Below are 22,289 nucleotides of genomic sequence, written 5' to 3' on the forward strand. Positions count from 1 at the left end.
AAGCAAGTGGATAATTGATTGTTGAACTGCAAAGAAAATAACAATTTAACAGTCAGGTCAGCACGTAGACCATAAGATATAGGAACAGAATTAAGCCATTTGGCCCATACTCTCTGCTCCACTATTTCATCATGGCTGACCCAATTTTCCTCTCAGCCCCAATCTCCTGCCTTTTCCCAGATCCCTTCATGCCCTGACCAATCAAGAATCTATCACCCTCTGACTTATATTTGCTTAAAGACTTGGCCTCCACAGCTACCTGTGGTAAAGAGTTCCACAGAGTCACCACTGTCTGGCTGAAGAAATTCCTTCTCATCTCTGTTCTAAAAGGATGCCCCTCTATTCTGAATTGTGTTTTCTGGTCTCAGACTCTCCCATGAGAGGAAACGTCCTCCCCACATCCACTCTATCAATAGGTCTCAATGAGGTCACCCTCATTCTTCTGAATTCCAGTAAATACAGGCCTAGAGCTATCAAACTCTCTTCGTATGACAAGCTGTTTAATCTTGGAGTCATTTTTGTGCAAACACTTGTTTCATGCCAATTGCTCACTATATTGTTCAAGATTTACAATTTGCTTAGATAATGTTTTTATTTAAGAATACAGTCTGATTTCAGGTACTGACCCCTCTTTGACTACAGCTTTATATGTATTCTACTCAGATGATCTTAAATGGCCAAGATACCAACCATCTTTTAGAGGGCCTGAACCCTGACACTGTTTACGATGTATCTGTGACGGCCATTTATCCAGATGAAATGGAAAGCGAAGATCTCTTTGGTTCCCAGCAAACATGTGAGTGTATATTTGCTTCATTCCATCAAGCTTTTCTTTCCCAACGCAAACTCCATTGCCTTTAAACATTGAAAGAATGCTGAAATCCAGTGAACAACTTACATTCTGAACATGCAGAGGATTTGTGTGTCCTTCTGAGGACAGGGTCTTGGGGACTTTCCAATGTTGTACTATTTCAAGATGTAATTTTAACTGGGTCTATATAGGACAACAAGATCAAATAAGGCACCAGACATAGGAGCAGTCTGACTAAGCAAGGACCTGCCCGAGCTCTGCTTTAAATATAACTAATGACTTGGCCTCTACAGCTGTCGTAGCAATAAATTCCACATATTCACCACCCTCTGACTAAAGGAATTTCTCTTCATCTTTGTTCTAAAGGGACATCCTTGCATTTTGAAGCTGTGAGACTGCCCCACGACAGAAAACATCCTCTCCATGTCCTTGCTAACTGGACCTTTCAATACTCGGTAGATCTAATTGAGATACCCACTCATTCTTCTACATGGAACTGACGATATTATGCTGATGTAGGGGATGCCATTCACACCTGTTTTGTAAAATGCCTGCAATAGAAATGAAATTGACTAAATAATGGAACCTCTCTCGTAGGCAGTGCAGTATGCATGCTGATTATTGAACTAAGTGTAATAAATTTTTTATTCTTAAATATTGAAGAATATACTAAAATAAGGTCATCAGAAGCAATAAGAATCATAGAGTTTTTGGATCACATCTGACAGAACCCAAGGACCAGGAACACGATTTGACCATCTGGCCCATTGTACCAGGCCCACCACTCATAAGATCATGACTAATATGGCCATGGACTCAATTCTACCTATTTACTATTTCCCCATAGCTCCTAATTCCTCTACTATGCAAAAACCTATCTAACCATGTCCTAAATATATTTGATTTGTTGCTCTCTGGGAAAAGCAGGTTCTCCTTATCTCTATCTTAAATCTACTCCCACAATTCCTGAGGCTTTGTCCCTTAGTTCCAGTCTCACATACCAGTGGAAACAATTTTCCTGCCTCTTTATTATCTACCCTTTTCATAGTTTTATATTTCTTATTAAGGCAAGAAATTGCTGGGAACACTCAGCTGGTCAGTCAGCATCCATGGTGAGAGAAACAGATAAGGGTTCAAGCTGAAGACTCGGTTTCTCTCTCCAGAGCTGCTTCCTAATCTGATAAGTTTTTTCAGCAACTTCTTAAATTGCTAAACTTCTTTGAAACTTTGTGTACCCACTGAATCACAGAATCTCCCCTCAAACCTGTGTATCAACTGATCATTTATGTTCCTGGTTCAAAATCTACAGCTTGATCAAGTTTTTACCCTATCTTTGTTGGGGATGAATGTTGAATCAATCCTTGTCTCAACAACAGAAGTTCACTCCAAGTCAAAAGTCAAGTTCAAGTTTATTGTCTTCTAACCAATATACATGTATACCACCAAGCGAGACAATGTTCCTCTGGGTGAAGGTGCACAACACAGTACATATAACTTACATAAAACATATAAAGTAACATTGCCACAAATAGATTAACAAATAACAAAGTGCAAGTCAAAAAGTAAACAGTCTATCACGGGTAAAGCTGTCCCCACCATTGAGCGCATCTACATGAAACACTGTCGCAGAAAACCAGCATCCATCATCACGGACTCCCACCACCCAGCTCTGTTCTCGCTGGTGGCTTCAATAAGAAGGTACAGGACTCATACCACCAGGTTCAGGAACATTAATCACCCCTGAAAAATCAGGCTCTTGAATTAAAGGGCATAACTTCACTCCTCTTCACTCACCCCATCACTGAAATATTCCCACAACCCATGGACTCTTCATCTTATGTTCTCTGTATTTATTGCTTATATTTTATTATTATTTCTTTCTTTTTGTGGTTGCATTGTTTGTTGTCCTTTGCACACTGGTTGAGCTCCCAAGTTAGTGTGGTCTTTAATTGACTTTATTTTGGTAATTATTCTATAGATTTATTGAACATGTCCAGAAGAAAATAAATCTCAGGGTTGCATATGGTACTTATATATGTACTTATATACTTATGTATTTATATAATAAATTTACTTTCAACTTTGTATATCCATGAACTTGAGTCTGTGAAGGAATCCATTTTAGTCAATCTTCTATGCCAATGCTTCTTTTGTTTTAATTTTCCAGTGGTCAAGGTAGTTGCGACCACTCCAGGTAAGCATATGCTTCTGATATTCCTTGTGGGAAATCCCTACTCCTAAGTAAATAGGGTCAGAGTTCACTGTTTCTAATGTTTATGCATATTGCCGTAAGGAACATAGAACATGGAAAATTACAGCGCACTGTGGCCTATGATGTTGTGCTGTCCTTTTAACCTATTCTCAGATTAATCCAACCTTTATCTCCCATATAACTCTATTTTTCTATCATCCACGTGCTTACCTCTTAAATGTCCTTACTGTATCTACCTTTACCACCGTTCCTGTCAGGGTATTCTAGGCACCCACCACTCTCTGTATACCTCTGACCTACCCCTATTCTTTCCCTGAATTTTGATTGCTTTTTTGGGTTCACCCTGGATGGCAGGGTAATATAGCAGTTAGCGTCACCCTAGTACAACGCCAGTGACCTATCTTCAATTCCTGCCTCTGTCTAACTCACTTTCAAAATATATATTCTGATTTTTGCATGATTTTAATCTATTCAATATATGCATACTGTAATTTATTTATTATTGTTTTCTTCTATACGCATTATGTATTGCATTGAACAGCTGCTGCTAAGTAAACAAATTTCATGGCAGTGATAATAAACCGGATTCTGATGTTCTCCCCACGACCGTGTGAGTTTCCTCTGCGTGCCTTGGTTTCAGAGGCATCCCAGTTAGTAGTTAATTGGTGTAATTGGGCAGTGTGGGCCGGGTGGGCCTGATACCATGCTCTATCTCAAAACAAAACTTAGTTTCACCCTTTGACTGAATGTGTTGATCAAAAGAAGCCTTTCTCAAAATGGAGGCTCTGACGTTGTGCAAAAGTATTTGCAACCTTTCCTTCACAAACTGATGGAACTGCCAGTGAGAGGGAATAACCAACAACTGTGGAAAATTTCTCCTGTTATACATGGAGGGTATTCTGACTGGTTACATCACTGTCTGGTATAGATTCTCCAATATGCAGCATCGGAAAAATCTGCATGCTCAATCAGCTCCATCATGGCACTAGCTTCCCCACCACCAGGAACACCTTCAAAAGCAGTGCCTCATAAAGGCAGCATCCACATTAAGGACCCTTGCCATCTGGGACATGCCTCCTGATCCTTTGAGCTCCACCCCACCCCGCACCCCACCCCAGCAATCCCTGATTTAACCCTAGCCTACTCACAGGGCAGTAGACAGTAGCCAATTAACTTATCTACCGGTACATTTTTGGACTGTGGGAGGAACCCGGGGCACTTGGAAGAAACCCACATAGTGACGGGGACAATGTACAAACTCCTTTCAGACAGCAGCGGGAATTGAACCTGGGTCACTGGCACTGTAAGGTGTTGTGCTAACCACTACACTACCATACCGCCCGATTGCTACCATCAAGGAGGATATACAGAAGCCTGAAAAAACACAGTCAAAGTTTTAGGAACAGCTTTCTCCCTTCTGCCGTCAGATTTCTGAATGGTCCATGAACAGTAATACATTTTTGCTCCTCCAGCTATCAAATATTATTCTTGCAATTTATAGTTATTTTATTGCACTGTACTGCTCCCACAAAACAGCAAATTTCACAACATACTCTATGTCACTAATAATAAATCTGATTCTAAAGTCATGGACATTTGGAGCATTATTTGGATTATTTTGCCTTCATCAGCTGTTTCAAAGACCTTTGTAAGATGTTCCCATTTCTGTATTTGTCTGTATGTAGCTTTCAATGTTCTATCCTTTAGATATTTATGCAATTTTAAGGTGCATAAAATATTCTAGCAAAATAACAAAGTTGTCTTAACAGCTCAAAGAGCTTCTACCTATTTGTTTTGAGCTCAGTGTATCACATTTGGGTGGAGAGGTGGAGAAACATCACTATCAAAGGAGGTTTGAGGCATTCCTCTGTTCGCTAGCCAGCAGGTCACCCTTGGGCAAGGTGTAACCCCTGCTTAGCCCCTCAATCAGAGCCGTGGACAGTCTTACGAGCAGCTGATGTATGTCACAATTCCTGGTTTTGTGACCCCTGCTGCCTGGCAGAAAATCTCAGAGTATTAATAATGGTTGGGGTGACCCATCTTGTAAAGATGCTGCCCAGAAGGAGGCAACGTCAAACCACTTCTGTAGAAACATTTGCCATGAACATTCGTGGTCATGGAAAGACCATGATTGCCAATGTCATACAATGCGGCACGCAATGAGTGAACGAACGATATCACATTGGCCTTCCAGAACCAAAATTAAACATTTATCAAGTTGCCCTCCATGAATTTAAATATTCAAATCTCTCATGCTCTTAACAAGGTTATTGCTGAAATTTTATTACTAGTGGTCGCTAAGGGAGGGATTGGTTTGATGGGTTGAGAGGTAGCCAGGGATCTGTTGGATGAGAAAGGCTAACGCAAATAAGTTCAACTGGCTGCAGTCCTGTTACCAATGAGCACGATCCCCTTGCATAATAAATCCTTTTAGACAGACAGACAGACATACTTTATTGATCCCGAGGGAAATCGGCACAAAATTCAGTTACAGACTATTGGAGATGCTGCAGAGACGGGTGGAGTGCTATGATGGCACAATGGAGAAACTGCTGATGACCCATGGAAACTAACAGCTGTGTATGGGAACTGCCATCGTGGAGCACCTCACCTAGAGTGGTGTTAATAAAGCCATGGATTGACGGAACTCTGACTGTTAGTGTAACACTGTCCAATGGAATAAGGGAGCTCTGACCATCAGTGAGGACATTGTGCAATGGAATGAGGGAGCTCTGACCGTCAGTGAGGACATTGTGCAATGGAATAAGGGAGCTCTGACCGTCAGTGAGGACATTGTGCAATGGAATAAGGGAGCACTGACCGTCAGTGAGGACATTGTCCAATGGAATGAGGGAGCTCTGACCATCAGTGAGGACATTGTGCAATGGAATAAGGGAGCACTGACCGTCAGTGAGGACATTGTCCAATGGAATGAGGGAGTTCTGACCATCAGTGAGGACATTGTGCAATGGAATAAGGGAGCACTGACCGTCAGTGAGGACATTGTCCAATGGAATGAGGGAGTTCTGACCATCAGTGAGGACATTGTGCAATGGAATGAGGGAGCTCTGACCGTCAGTGAGGATATTGTGCAATGGAATGAGGGAGCTCTGACTGTCTGTGAGGACATTGTCCAATGGAATGAGGGAGCTCTGACTGTCTGTGAGGACATTGTCCAATGGAATGAGGGAGATCTGACTGTCTGTGAGGACATTGTGCAATGGAATGAGGGAGCTCTGACCATCAGTGAGGACATTGTGCAATGGAATGAGGGAGCTCTGACCGTCAGTGAGGACATTGTGCAATGGAATAAGGGAGCTCTGAACGTCAGTGAGGACATTATGCAATGGAATGAGGGAGTTCTGACTGTCTGTGAATGATGCTGCTTAAGGAGGCATAAGACTTTGCATGGATCAGTCTTGAGGTGATCATGGAGCCATAGAGCCCTACAGTACAGAAAAGGCCTTTCGGCCCATCTAGTCATTGCTGACCTATTATTTCACTCAGTCCCATCGACCTGCACTTGGACCTAAGTACTGTATGGCCCTACCATCCAGGGTAGGTAGATCGGATGTTATCTCTTCCGTGTCCCCATGACAGTGGCAGAATGGAAAAACTGCTGATGAGGCCTGGCTTGAGACACAGCTGGCAATGAGAAACAGTGCTTCATCACAGAGCCCTTAATCCAACTGACGTTAACAATACAACCAGAATGAAGGAGCACTGCACTGTAGAAGTGTTAATATTGTCGCTTTTTCTATAAGTCAGGTCCTCAAATCCTGGCAACGTCCCTGTAAAATATCTGTGCACTTCTTCAGTCTTGTTGACATCTTCCCTGTTGGGAGGCGATCAGGACTGCAGTGGTGATGGGGTTTACTGACTCTGACATGTGTTGTAAAATTTATTGTTTTGCAGCAGCAGTACAGAGCAAGGCATAAAAATTACTCCAAGTTACAAAAATAAGCTAGAGTGCGAGAATAAATAACAACATAATATCTGTAGGTTCACGGACCATTTAGTAATCTGATGGTGGGAGGGGAGGGGGGGGAAAGAAGCCGTTCCTAAATGTTGAGTTTGGGTCTTCAGGTTCCTGTAGCCCTCCCCAATGGCAGTAATGAGAGGAGAGTGTATCCAGGATAGTGAGGATCCTCAGTCATAGATGCTGTCTTCTTGAGGCATTGCCTTTTGAAATGGTAATGATGTTCCAATCCTTAAGCAAGAGGTATAATATAGAAGTGGAATCTTTCTTTCTATGCATGCTTCATTAGAAGGAAATGGCTCTTCTGATTATGTTCTTTAATCTTCAGTTACCTTGACGCCTCCTCGCAACCTCCAAGTGTACAACGCCACCTCACACAGCCTGACTGTGAAATGGGATCCGGCCAGTGGTCGTGTCCGAGGATACAGGGTTATCTATGCTCCAATGACTGGGGACCCCATCGAAGAAACGGTAATCTGAATTATTTTGAAGCCACCGTTTTATCTTGTACTATTGTACATATTTAATAGAAGCCAGTGTCCAGGTCTGTTTTCTTTAGAACGTTTAGCGAATTCTGACTCCATGCAGCCAAGTTTCCCTGCATCCAATGCCTCTTGATTTTCTGAATGGTCCTACCATGGGGAATCTTAACACATGGCTAATAAAAATCCATATACATCACATCCACAGCCATTGCTTTACCCTCATCAGTGTGATTATTCGCAACATTGATGCCTAATTTTAAAATATTTTAACCTGCTTATTGGGTGTGCACCGATAAAAGTTACCAAGATCAAGGATTGGGGTCATTTGCAATATGTGGTATCTGTAAGCGCCAATGAGAAACAAGAGGTGTACGTCCCAACTAGGCACTTGGCCTGGCTCCACTATAGAACAGCTCAGACAGGTGAATACACAGAGATGCTGGAGGAACTCAGCAAGTCCATAAGATAGGAGCAGAATCAGGCCACTCAGCCCATCGAGTCCTGCTGATTTGTATTCCCTCCTAAACCCATTCTCTTGCTTTCTCTCTGCAATGTTTAAAGCCCTTTCTGATCAAGAACCTTATCAGGCTCCACTTTAAGTGTACCCAAGTCAGGCAGCATCTATGGAGGGGAATAAACAGTCAACTGAGACCCTTCTCCAGGACTTGAAAGAAAGGAAGGAAGAGCCAGTTATTCAATGTGAAGAGGGGGAAGAGTACAAGGTGGCAGATGATAGCTGAGATCAGGTGAGGCAGAAGGTGGGTGGGGCTCAATGAAATAAGAGGTTGGGAGGGGATAGCTGGAAGAGGTAAAGGGCAGAAGAAATAATGCGTTGGGAGAGGAACATGGATCATGGAAGAAAGGGAAGGAGGAGACCATTTCTTCAGCCACCTCTCTTAAGTTATACGGCTTTGTGGGAGATAAAAACAGCTTCAAGATATCCAGCGGATGTCAAATAAAGAGTTGTAGATTTAAAAGATGAGCTTTATTTGTCACAATTACATCGAAATGTACAGTGAAATGTGTGGTTTGCGTTAATGACGAACGCAGTCTGAAGATGTGCTGGGAGTAGCCTTCAAGTATCTCCATACTTCTAGCACCAACACATTAACCCTAAGCTATACGCCTTTTTGGGAATGCGATAGGAAGCCAGAGTGCCTGGATGAAACCCATATGATCACGGGGAGAACAGTGACTAGAGTGAAACCCTGGATGGTTATCACTGGCTGTATAAAGCCATTGTACTTTAAATATACCCGGTGACTTGGCCTCCACAACCATCTGTAGCAATGAATTCCACAGATTTGCCACCCTCTGGCTGAAGAAATTCCTCCTCAACTTTGTTATAATGATACGTCCTGTTCTGAGGCTGTGCCTTTGAGTCCTGGTCTCTCCCACAGTGAAGCTCGCTCCCCAACATTCTCTCCTACTTTTCTGTTTTAGTTTTTTCAGTTGGCAGACCAGTAGATCTATATCATCAAAAGATCCGAGCATTTCTGCACGGAATCATCACTGGATAGAGAGGTGAGCTGCAGAATTTCTTTTAAAGTAATATCAGAAAAATTGTGACAAACTTCAGGCAGCTTCTGTGAAGAGACAAATAGGGTTATTAATGATTCTGATGACAGCTCGGTGCTTCTTCAGAGGAGCACGCACAAAATACTGGAGGAACTTAGCAGATCAGGCAGCGACTACAGAGGGGAATAAACGGACAATATTTTGGGCTGAGACCCTTCATCAGGATATCAGCCCCTTCATCAGATATTACCTGACCCGCTGAGTTCCTCCAGCATTTTATGCGACTTGCTCTGGATTTCCAGCATCTGCAAAGTCTCTTGCTCTCATCATTATAAACACAGCCTCTCCCTCCCCAGATGCTGCCTGACCTGCTGACTATTTTCAGCATTTCCTTAGTTAACTACAGATTTCAACATCTGTACCTTTTTGATCACAATATTTTGTTAGTTGGTGGTGAGAACTCGTTGGAGAGGAAGATAGAAAAAATTAGCTCCATTCTTAAGGTCTGGGTTCATTTCCCACTGCCGTATGCAAAGAATTTGTATGTAGGATTGTAGTCATAGAAAAGTACAGCACAGCAACAGGCCACTCGGCCCATCCCATGCGTGCTGAAGCAAATAAACTGCCTAGTCCCATTGACCTGCCGTCCGACAGCTCTGCCATCCATGCTCCTGTACAAACTTCTCTTAAACGCTGAAATCGGGCTCGCATGCATCATTCGTGCTGGCAGCTTGTTCCACCCTCTCCTGACCCACTAAGTGATGAAGTTTTTCCTCGTGTTCTGCTTAAACATTTCACCATTCACCCTTAACCCATAACCTCTGATGGTAGTCCCATCCCACTTCAGTGGAAAAAGCCTGCTTGCATTTACCCTATCTATAACCCTCATAATTTTGTATACCTCTATCAAATCTCCTCTCAAAATTCTACAATTCAAGGAATAAAGTTTAAGCCTATTCATTCTTTCCTTGTAACTCTGGTCCTCCAATATCCTTGTAAATTTTCTCTGTACTCTTCTAAACTTAATTACATCTTTCTTGTAGGTAGGTGACCAGAACTGCACATGATAATCCAAGTTAGGCCTCTCAAATATCTTGTACGTCTTCAACATAACATCCTGTCTCCTGCACTCAGTATTTTGATTGATGAAACCCAACATGGCAAAAGCTTTCTTTTCATGACCCTCTGGATTTCCTCCAGGCGCGCTGGTTTCCTCCCACATTTCGAAGGTGTACGGGTCAGGGTTAGTGAGTAGTGGGCATGCTGGATTGGTGCTGGAAGTCCAGGCTGCCCCCGGCACATCCTCGGACCACTTTGGTCGTTGATACAACAAAGTGTTCCACTGTACGTTTCGATGTGTAAAGCCAACCTTAAAAAAAAAAAGCCATAACTTGTAATTCTACATCCACTGGGTAAATTGATGTTGTTATTATCCCCCACAAAGCCATATAAATTAAGAGAGGTGGCTGGAAATGTGGTCTGTCAAATCGACTCTCATGCAACATGCTTACAGCAACCTTTTCTGTTTTGTTAACTGAGACAGGAACATCTGTGAAAATAGAGAAACCTGATGCAGATGTGTTAAGTATCCACTCAACAATAGTGCCAACAGTTTTGCTTTGAATATTTTTGAGTAATTATATTGAAACCTTATATTTGCAGACCATTAACAAACTCCGGAATTTCACAATGAGGTCTGTACTGAAGGTCAGGTTAAAAATTCTGAGCAGCGACAGGAGTTTTTTTTTGAACGTTAAAGCAGCTGCAGATAGTTTTGAGAGTGAAACTGTTTCCATGAGTCTAATGTCCTCACCTCCATTCACACACGCACTCGTGCCCTGTGGGGATATTTGAATGAGGGGGTATCTGACTGCAAGCTTTAACTCTTTGCTGCCAGAACACATTCCAAATTAGACTGAAAACATCCAGCTGGATCCTGCTTCAGTACATCATTCTCCATTATCCAGCCCCCGCCCTCACAAACCCAGTAGCTATAAATCCAGTGGCCACAGGTTTTAACTCTGCTTCCCATTCACATTCCAATATGTCCATCCTTGGCCTCCTCCACTGTTATGATGAGGTCACACCATTTGACAAGCCACTCACCCTCATCTCTGAATGCCGACTCGTCGTTGTTGCTGATGAGGCCAACCACTGTAGTGTCATCAGCGAACTTGATGACGTGGCTTGAGTTGGATCTGGCGGTGCAGTCGTGAGTCAGCAGCGGGCTGAGTGCTCAGCCCTGAGGTGGGTGCCAGTGCTCGGCGTGATGGAGCTTGAGATGTTGCTGCCAACTCGGACTAACTGGGCCTTTCCATCAAGAAGCCCAATATCCAGCTTTAGAGAGGGGTGCTGAATCAGAACGAGGATAGTTGACCCATCTGCCTCTGAGGGATGGTCGCATTAAATGCTGAGCTGAAGTTGACGAACAGCGTTCTGGGTGTGAGGCACAGTTTTTTAGTTGGAACAGGACGGAGTGAAGGACTGAAACTATTGCAATATCAATGGCCTGGCTTGAATGTTAGGTAAACTGGAAGGGGTTCAATATGGCTGGAAAGTGCGATCTTATGCTATCCATTACAGTACAGAGAAGACATTTGTACAGATGTTACAAGGCAAAGATCGAGTAAACAACCAGAGACTTTTTTCCCGGGGCAGAAATGGCTAACACCAGTGGACATAATTTTTAAGTGATTGGAGGCAAGTATGGGGGGGGGGGGTGCAATGTCAGAGGTATGTTCTTTACGCAGAGAGTGGTGGGTGCCAGGGGTTGATGGTACATGAAAAACTCTTAGATACGCGCATGGATGGTGGACAAATGGAGAGCTATTTGGAAGGCAGGAGTTAGATGGATTTTAGAGTAGGTTCAAAGTTTGGCGCAACATTGCGGGCTGAATGGTCTGCACTGTGCTGTATTGCTCTATGTTCTAACATTTAAAAATTGCATTTCTTGGTTGCAGTTTAAGTTGGGTCACACTGTAAGAATACAAAACACCTGCTGCCTGCCAATAAAATGTTTTTGATTAAATAATTGTTCCTTTGCTGTGGTCGACCCTTTCGGCAAGTTTCTTTAACCAGCGCCTAATCCGTGAAGGCGAATGAAGACGTTTTTATTGATTTTTATTGATCCTTAGTCCTGGTTTCTGTTACTTTATCAGAAGCAGACCTTTTTTGTTGTAAACAAAGTCATCCAAAAATTTTGTTATTGTCAATTTCTATAAAAATTATTAATATATATATGCACAGCTTATTGGAAAAAGTTATTTCTTTGAAAATATTTACAATGTACTTTTATTGTATTCTGCTGTTGTTGGTGAAAATTTAATGTGGAATGTATTCCACACATTTAGGACAAAGGAGGAACATTTTGAGCTGTATTTAAACATTTCCTTTCTGTGGAGGAGCTGGCGCCTCCGTCGGTTAGGGTTGACTGTAGATGTTGAGTCCAAGCTGTCTAGATATGCAAGCCAGGGCAGTACAATATGGAGAGCAAGCTCCCCCTCTCTACACCTCTGAAGAACCCAGAGAGACCGATGAGAGGTTATAGCTGCAAGGCGGCAGAAGTTTGAGATAAAAGTTTTCCTTCTCCTAGATAAGGCGCCACAGTTAAAAGTATACAAAGAAAGTTCAGGTGACGTAGTACCATAGTGGTAGCGCCATTACATCACCAGGAAGCTGGGCTCAGTTCTGCTACCATCTGTATAGAGTGTACGTTCTCCCCCAACCAAGGGTTTCCTCTGGGTGCTCCGGTTTGTTCCCATTGTGCAATTAGTTTAATTGGTCACAGGGATGTAATTGGGTTGCGAAGGCTCATTGGGCTGGCAGGACCTTCTACAGTGCTGTATCTCTAAATAAAAGTTATAAATTGGAAGCAGACTCCTTTTGTCGGAAGTAAACCCATCCAACATAATTGTTTAAAATCTTCTGTAATCACTAATTGCCATAAAAATGATTAATATATTTCTGCATAGCCTTTGGAAAAACTTATTTCTTCAAAATATTTACAATGTAGTTATGTTAAATAAATATAGAAGCAAAACATTGCTGGCAATCTGAGATGAAGCAAAGATGGCTGTAGGTACTAAAGCCACATCTGTCAAGAGAAGTAGAGAGTTCACACCCCAGGATGGTGAGCTGCACCTGAACTGAAAAATGAAGAATACGAATAATTTCAGTGTTAATATTGCAATGGATAGTCCTCAGGTCAGATCTTAGCTCAAATTTTCTTTAGAGGTACAGAGTGGTAACAGGTCCTTCCAGCCTAACAAGCCTGCACTACCCAATGACACACATGTGATGAATTAAAGATCTTTAAAGCTTAGCTTTATTTGTTGATGTTGAAGCTTTATAAGGCACTGGTGAGGCCTCACTTGGAGTACTGTGAATAGTTTTGGGCCCCTTGTCTAAGAAAGGATGTGCTGACATTGGAAAGGCTTCAAGAAAGTTTCATGAAAATGATTCCAGGATTGAAAGGCTTGTCATATGAGGATCGTTGATGGCTCGGGGGGGGGGGGTGATTCCTGTGGTGGGGGGAGTCCAAGACCAGCAGACACAGCCTCAGAGAAGAGATTTATATAGAACGAAGGGGAGGAGGAATTTCTTGCACCAGAGAGTGGTGAATCTGTGGAGTTCATCGCCACAGGCGGCTGAGTCATTGGGCAGAGGTTGATAGGTTCTTGATTGGTCAGGGCATAAAGGGTTATGGAAGAATATAAGAGACTGGGGCTGAGAAGGAAGCAGATCAGCCATGATGAAATGGTCAAGCAGACTCAATGGGCCAAATGGCCTAATTCTGCTCCTAAATCTTAATGTCTTATGGTCAGATGTGGCTTGACCAGCAGAGTGCTTTATCTCAGAGTGCAAGGATTGTGCTGAGGGCAGATCACAGGTGCTGCCATGCTTCCGTGACAACATGGCGCGCCCACAACTCACTGACAATGTCTCATATGACTTTGGACTGTGTGTGGAAACCAGAGCAAGTAGAGGAAACCCACACGGTCATGGGGAGAATGTACAAAGCCTGCTCAGACTGTGACAGGGATTGAACCCATATGTTCTGATCAGTGGCACTGTAAAGTGTTACATGAGCTGGTACATCTTTGGAAAGTGGGAGGAAACTGGAGCACCCGAGGAAACCCATGTGGTCATAGAGAGAATGTACAAACTCCTTACATGCAAAAGCGGAAGAAAACCCAGGTCGCTGGTGTTGTAATAGCATTACGTTAGGTGCTATGCTGCAATCCCACCCTAAATACTTTTGCCCCTGAGTTTTTGTCTTCATATTCTATTTCATCAAAAACCATTTCTGACCTTTCACTTGTCCCTTATCCCGGGAATGAAAGGTTAACGTATCAGGAGTATTTGATGGTGCTGGGCCTGTATTCACTGTTGAGATGAATGAAAGGGGATCTCATTGAAACCTACCAAGTACTGAAAAGCGTCAATAGAGAGGATGTGGAGAGGATGTTTCCTAAAGTGGGAGACTCTAGAACCAGAGGGCACTGCTCAGAATAGGATGTCCCTTCAGAACAGAGATGTGGAAATTTTTTTAGCCAGAGGTTTGTGAATCTGTGGAATTCATTGCCATAGACAACTGTGGTGGCCAAGACAATCTAATCAAAGAACCCTTCTTCCTATGGTTACTCTGATATCCTCCCAAGTTTGGTTTAATAAGACATAGAAGCATAGACATTGATCATGGCTGATTTATTATCCCCCTCAGCCCCATTCTCCTGTTATCTCGATGTAATGTTTGATGACCTTATTGACCAAAAACCTATCAATCTCTGCTTTAAATATACTCAATCACTTGGCCTCCACAGCTGTGTCAATAAATTCCACAGATTCTCCACTCTCCTGATGAAGAAATTTCTCCTCGTCTTTGTTCTGCGGGGATTTCTTCTATTCTGAGGCTGTCCGAGAGTCCCCCATCATCAGAAGCATCCATTCCACTTTCGCTATATTTAGGCCTTTCAATATTTGATGGATTTCATTGGGATCCTCTTCCTCATTCTTCTAAACTCCAGTGTGTACACGCCTAGGTCCATCAAATGTTCCTTGTACATTAACCCTTCCATTCTGCAAGTTGCCCTTCATATATTTGGATGAGCAGGGAGAGCTGATAGGCACATCAGAGAGATCATGTAAAATAGTGTGGGATGCTAGGGAATACCCTCAGAGCATTAATAGGCCAAGTAGTCATTCTGCACCTTGAAACATAGACTTCAGCTTTTTTTCCAGAGGGGCTGCCTGCCACACTGAGTTCTTGCAGTATTTTGTTTAGCTTTATAGATTCCAGATGGTGAGGTTGAGATATGCCTCTACCAAAGGAGATGTAAGGTGCTTCTTCCCTCTACTAGCCTCTCATCTTCATCAGGTGCCATGCCCAGTTTGAGCTTTGACTGCCATGGCCCACACACTCCTGTTTCAGGTCAAGTGGATCAATTCATTGGTATTCATTTCCAGTTCTCTGGCTGCTGTCTCCATCGCCATTTGTCTTGGCCTTCCTCTTGCTTTCTTCCCTTCAATCTTTCCTATAATCACTGTGCATTCTATCTCCTCTTCCCTAATCACATGTCCGATGAGGTTAAATTGCCTTTTCATGATCTCATACATTATTTCTCTTTTTGTGCTTGCTCTGTTCATGACATCCTCGTTAGATATTCGTTTTGTCCATGATGTTCTTTGCATCCTCAAAAACCACATCTCTGCTTCTTCAGTTCATTTCCTCATGTTACTAGATATTGTCCATATAACATAACTGGATAAACGTAACATTTCAGTACTCTGATGTGGGTTGTCACGCCCAGTTTAGTATTGGTTACTAGACTCTTCATTCTCGTCATGGTGTCTTTTGCCATCCCTATTCTTCTTTTGATGTTCATGTCGTACCTGCCATTTGATGTCACCCAGCTTCCTGAGCAGCAAAAGTTCTGTACTTGTTTTATGTCTTCTTTGTTTATTCTCAGCCTGCAGATAGGATTCTCCTTCTTTTTGGATATCACCATACATTCTGTCTCTTTGCAATTGATAGACCCATTTTTGCACTTCCTTCAACAACTGTATCGATTAAGTTTTGTAGTTCTTCCTCCGTACTTGAAATTAACACAACATCATCCGCATATCTGAAATTATTGATGTTTTCATTGCCAACTTTGATTCCCAGGATGTCTCTTATTTTTTGTAATATTGTTTCACAGTACACATTAAACAAATCGGGAGAAAACATACCTTTGTCTAATGCCTCTCTTGGTTTTTGTAAACTGACTCACTTCTCCATCTATTCTTACAGTGCCAGTTTGTTCCCAGTATAGATTTCTCATTAGGTGGAGGTCTTTTGAATCTAGATCTAGAGTTTCCTGTAATGTTTCAAATAAGTTATTGTGCTTCACTTTATCAAATGTTTTTGTGTAGTTTTTGCACTTGAATAGCTTGTTCTGATAGTAGACTTAACATCAATATCACATTTCTTGTACCTTCATCTTTCACAAAACCACATTATTCTTTACCTATTTCAGCTTGTATTTTACTTTTAGCTCATGTCATCAAAGTTCTTAGAAGTATCTTGGTGATATGACTCAGTAAACTCATGGTCCTATGTAATTCACATTCTATTGCTCCAGGTTCCTTAGGAAGAGTGATAAATACTGATTTTTTAAAAATTTCTTCTGGTATTATTCCAGTCTCATAAATGTCATTGATTAAATTAGTAAGTTTTCAATTCCATAGTTTTCAAGGGTGATAATTTGTTCTATCACTAATTCATCAGGACCTGCTGCCTTTCCTTTCTTCATCTTAATTATTGCATTACAAACTTCAGATTTTAAAATACTTGGACCTTCAGTGTTCTTAATTTCTGGTTTATCGCTTCTATCGTCTTCAAAGAATTCCTGAATATAATCAGTCCATCTGTTCATAATCTCATTTTTTTCTATGATAATGGTACTGACCTTTGCTTTCAAACATCCACCTGAAGAACAGAGGAGCTTTTTACCAGTGATATTCTTGATTTGTTGATGTAACCTTTTTGGATCAGTAATAGGGATTCTTTCTCGATGCTCACATTCCTGGTTTAATCATTCTTTGGCTTTTTGACATAAGCTTTTAACTTTTTTTTATCTAAGGACCTGTATTCTATAGGATTTGCTTTCTTCTGTCTCCTTTCTTCCATTAGATTTTTGATTTTATCTGTCATCCATTTATTCTTTGTGCTTTTTCTTTTCCTTCTAGCCTCTGGGTCACCCTTAGGCAAGGTGTAGCACCTACTTAGCTCCCTCCTACTTAGCTTCAGGGTCACGTGAATCCATGGGAGCAAGCGGTGGATGGTCATACAAGCAGCCAGTGCATATCACAAGTTCTGGTTATGTGACCACTGACGCCAGGCAGACAAGCTCTGAAGAGTATTGATAATGGCTGGGGTCACCCATTTTGTAAAGACACTGCCCAGAAGAAGGCAATGGCAAACCACTTCTGTCGAAAAATTTGCCAAGAACAATCATGGTTAAAGACCAGGATTGCCTGCTTCATATGGCACAGCACATAATGATCATGTCATATGACAGGGCACATAATGATGATCTCATATGACAAGGCACATGATGAAGATGATTCCTGCATCTACTGTCATGTGTTCTTCTCTTTAGCATTCTCTGAAGTCCTAAGTGAATATGGCCTGTGCAAGGCAGTCTTTGCAACCCACAACAGAAGAGCAGGCGATTATCGCATGCATTCTGGTCCATACTCCGCTTATATGTGACATGGTAGCGCAGTGATTAATGTAATGCTTTACACCACCATCAATTAGTTCTCCGTTCAAAATAAATTTATTATCAAGGTATGTTTATGTACCCTGAGATTCATTTTCTTGCTGGCATTTAGAGTAGAGCAAAGAGGTACAGTAGAATCAATGAAAAAATGCATACAAAGACGGACAGCCAATGTGTAAAAGAAGACAAAATGTGAAAATACAAAAAAAAAGAATAATCATCATAATAAATCAACAAGTAAATAAACAATAAGAAGAAGGTGAGTTAAAACGTGAGTCTATAGGTTGTGGAATCAGTTTGGAGTTGAGGTGAGTCAATACTGGTTCAGAAGCCTGTTGGTTGAAAGCTAATAAAGTTCTGAGGGTTCAATTACTGTGGCTGTGTGGAGGGAGTTCTCGCCCTGACCACACGCTTTGCTTCATCCCACATTCCAAAGACTTGCAGGTTAAGTTGAGTAAGTTGTGAACTTTGTACATTGGTGCCAGAGGCATGGCAACTTTTGTGAGCATCCCTCAGGACAATAATTGGACTGTGTTGATTCAGATGACACATTTCACTGATTTTTAATGTACAAATGAAACTAGTATATTAAAGAAAAATCAGCCACCAAATTTCTTCCACTCCAACCAACTCTTCCTTGTGGAATAGCAAATGCTATGCACTTTCAGACGCAGACAAAATAAATTTTTTGAGGATTATCAATCATTTTGTTATGATTAACTGATCACTTTGCTCTTGTTGTGAGCTTTCCCAGTCAATTTACTTTGTTTCTGACATCGCATCTGTAGTAACTCTCCAAAGTCACCTTATTAGCTATAAAGTTGTGAATTGACTCAATAGGCTGAATGGCTTAATTCTGTTCCTATCTCTAATGATCTTACTAGGTTCTTGATTGGTAAGGGTAAGGAGGTTACAGGGAGAAGTCAGAATAGGGTTGAGAGGGATAATAAATCAGCCATTTTTGAAAGGAAGAGCAGACTTGATGGGCTGAATGGCCTATCTCTGCTACCATGGGCACTATGGTAGTATAGCGATTGGCACAATGCTATTATAACAAGGGACATCAGAGTTTGGAGTTCAATTCCGATATAATCTATATGTCTTCCCATGGTACGCATGGGTTTCCTCTGGGTTTTTGCCCAGAGTCTAAAAATGTACCGTCAGTGTTTCAATGTACCCATGATTCAGTGGGATTGCTGAACTGTACAGCTCAAAGGGCCGGAAGGGCCTACTCATGCCGTATCTCAATAAATAAATGTCTCGTGGGTTTATATCAATAGGGAAAGTATTGATGCTCTGGAAATACAAATCCTTATTTGGTTTGGTACACCTATTACTTAACAAAATGCTCTTTTTTTCTCTTCAAGATCACAGTGGGTGCAAGAATGAACAGTGTGGTGTTGCAGAAGCTGGATCCCGATACTCCGTACTCAATCAGAGTTGTGTCCGTTTCCAGAACCGGAGATGGGGGACAGATAACTGGCAATGGCAGAACAAGTAGGTTTGATGTCCTATTCTCTTTTTGCTAATGCTGTTATTGTGATTGTGGAGCATTACAGTAGAGTAGCAGTGAGAGCAGTAGAGTAGCATATTGCGTCTCTTTGTAGTAGCAGTATAATGTAATAAAAATTACTTATAATTTAAGAGATAAATATGAAACATTTCTGAAAATTTGGAGCCCTTATTTACAAAAGACAGGATTAAATATATAGATGTTCTGAAGATGAAACAATTGGTTATTAGGGGAAAGAAATAAATATACATATTAAAGTTATTACGAATTCCATGGAGCATGTGGAGATCTTCCAACAACCAGGCATTCTTTCTTTCTTTCTTTTTTTTTCTATAGGGCAGTCAGGGGGGAGGGGTTAAGGGGAGGGGGTAAGGGTCATATACATTGTTTTTTCATACTTCACTTTGTAACTACTTAAAAATGCAATAAAAAAAGTTTAAAAAAAAATGTAATAAATAAAAATGCTACGTTATGAAAATAAATAAGCAGTGCAAAAATACGGCAAAATAGTGATGTAGTGTCGATGTGTTCATGTCCGTTCTGATATCTGAAGAGATATTCCTAAAATGCTGAGTGTGTGTCTTCTGTTTTCTCCATCTCCCCCCTATGCTGAGGCCTTCCATTGGTTGGGGCTGACCATGGACATTGTGTCCTAGCAGTATACACAATATACAAGCCAGGGCAGTAAGATATGTAGAGCAAGCTGATGCCGATGAAACAGGCTCCCCCTCTCCATGCATCTGATGAACCCAAAGGAATGGCAGAGACCGATACAGTTTGGCACCAGTGGCATCACAGGAGTCGCTAGTCAGTGTTGAACTCATTGAAGAACTGCCTTTGGGACTCCAGCTCCAGATTTTTCCCTCTGGTTTACTCCGAAGCCTTCCCCATGAGTGGGTAGCCACAAGGCAGCGGAGGTTTGAGATCAGAGTCTTCCTTCTCCGAGAAGAGCTGCCAACCACAGCTGACGAGCTCATCTGCCCAAAGCGAGTGGTTTTTAAGGTGCTAGTAACCCACCATTGCCCATTTTCCTGTCAGTCGAAACTTCCACTGGGCTTAGTAGCTAAGCCGCATGTGAAGGCCAGGAGCTGGACTTGGTTGTCAGAGACTAAATCAGATGCATGTCATAGGGAGCATTCAGCGGTAGTGGGAGCTTATCCGCACTACCGGCCCTGGTTATAACAACCTTATGGAACCTCCTCTGAGGTAGTGATGAGAAGAGGGCATGTCTCAATTGATAATGAATGCTGCCTTTTTGAGGCTGTGCATTTTGAAGATATTCTGATAGTGGGGAACGTTCTTGCCACGATGGAACTGGCCAGGTCTACAATCCACTGCAGCTGTTTTTGTTCAGTTTATTCTGCATTCTGTTATTGTTTTCCCTTGTGCTACATCAATGTACAGTGGAATGACATTATCTGTATGGAATGCATGCATGATAAATTTCATTGTACCTTGGTATTTGCGGCCAGAATAAACCAATGTGTCAATTTACCTTTAACCCAATGTTAATGGAGCCCATTCAATTTGGTTTGGACCTATTGAGTGTTTCCAACAATATCTGTTTTAGCTTTTAGTTCAATGTGGGCTGGCAAAATGCAATTCCCTTTCTCTATTGTCCGCCAGCGCACTGAGTTTGGAACTGTTGAAATATACTTCCAATAGGGTGGAAATCCATCATACAATTATTAATTTGGCCTGAACATCTTGACCTCCTTCAAAGAGACAACAGGAAAATAATTTGTTTGAAAAATGTAGAACTGATTAGCTAGGGAGCAAGAAGGAAAATAAAAGAAAAACAGAATGTACTTTGAAAAGTTCAGTGGTTGAGTGAACTGATTGGGAAAGGGGTTCAAGGATTAATGTGGAAAGGGCTTTGAAATCGCTCCCTTGCCGCTCGGTTGCTTTCAGACAGGAGAAAAACAACATTCCTCAACAGTATCACGGCTTAAGGAAAACATAAGACAGGAGCAGAATTAGGCAATGCAGTCTATCGGTATGCTCCACCATTCTATCATGGCTGATTCATTATCTCCTCAACTCCATTCACCTTCCTCCCCCCCCTCCATAAATTTTGATGCCCTTATTAAATCAACCCATGCTTTAATGACTTTGCCTGCACAGCCATCTATGGGAAAGAATTCTGCAGCTTCATCACCCTCTGGCTAAAGAAATTCCTCCTCATCTCTGTTCTAAAGGAACATTCCTCTTTCCTGAGGCTGTGCCCTCTGGTCCTAGACTTTCCCACTATTGGAAGCACACATTTCACACCCACTTTGTCTAGGCCTTTCAAAGTTCAATAGATCTTCCATCATTCTTCTAAGATCCAGTGAGTACAGGCCACAAGACATATGCAGTAATGCTCCTTATACATTAACACTTTAATTCCCTGGATCATTCTTGTGATCCTGCTCTGGGCCCTTTTCAATCCCAGCACGTCCTTTCTTAGATATGGTCCTACAACTACTCACGATACTCCGAGTACAGTCTGACCAACAATGCTCCCTTAAATTTGTAATGACCAGTTTGCAGAAAATCTTGTGCTGTGCAGTTTTTTGCCCAGTGATAGCAACGTGTGCACTGAATAATTTTTCAATAAAACAGTATAAATAAGCCAGTTCCAAAATCTGAAGACAAATCTTTACAAACAGTGTCCACACTGTCTGCATCAGAAATCAGAAAAGGAAATGTAATTGTTTAAAGTCATGAAATATACTTAACATGTCAACAAGGAAGGGGTTGACAACCTTTTGTGCGTAGTTTAAATTCATTTGTGTGCTAATAGCAGAAGATGTGTGCATGAATACACACGTATTAGAGGGAACATTTCCTTATAAAGCCTCAGCATTACATCCTTGCTCTTATATTTCAGTCCTCTTGAAATGAATGCTAACTTTGCATTTGCCTTCCTTACTCAACATGTAAATTAACATTTAGGGAATCCTGCATGAGGACTCCCAAGTCCCCTTCCAGCTCAGATTTCTGAATTTCTTCCCCATTTATAAA

General features: G+C 41.7%; 1 protein-coding gene across 4 annotated transcripts in view; it reads left to right on the plus strand.

The window, feature by feature from the left end:
• Window positions 1-22,289, plus strand: part of LOC132402615 (collagen alpha-1(XII) chain-like) — a 380,160-nt gene that overhangs the window by 165,300 nt on the left and 192,571 nt on the right. For 3 of the 4 annotated variants that reach the window (XM_059985520.1, XM_059985523.1, XM_059985522.1), the window contains 4 exons: window positions 664-796; window positions 2,979-3,005; window positions 7,331-7,473; window positions 19,138-19,267. In XM_059985520.1, the coding sequence (XP_059841503.1) occupies window positions 664-796; window positions 2,979-3,005; window positions 7,331-7,473; window positions 19,138-19,267 (433 nt within the window). The remainder of the gene's footprint in view (window positions 1-663; window positions 797-2,978; window positions 3,006-7,330; window positions 7,474-19,137; window positions 19,268-22,289) is intronic. The other variant, XM_059985521.1, reaches the window with a different exon arrangement.

Source organism: Hypanus sabinus, chromosome 12 (genome assembly GCF_030144855.1).
Source record: "Hypanus sabinus isolate sHypSab1 chromosome 12, sHypSab1.hap1, whole genome shotgun sequence".
NCBI lineage: Eukaryota > Metazoa > Chordata > Chondrichthyes > Myliobatiformes > Dasyatidae > Hypanus > Hypanus sabinus.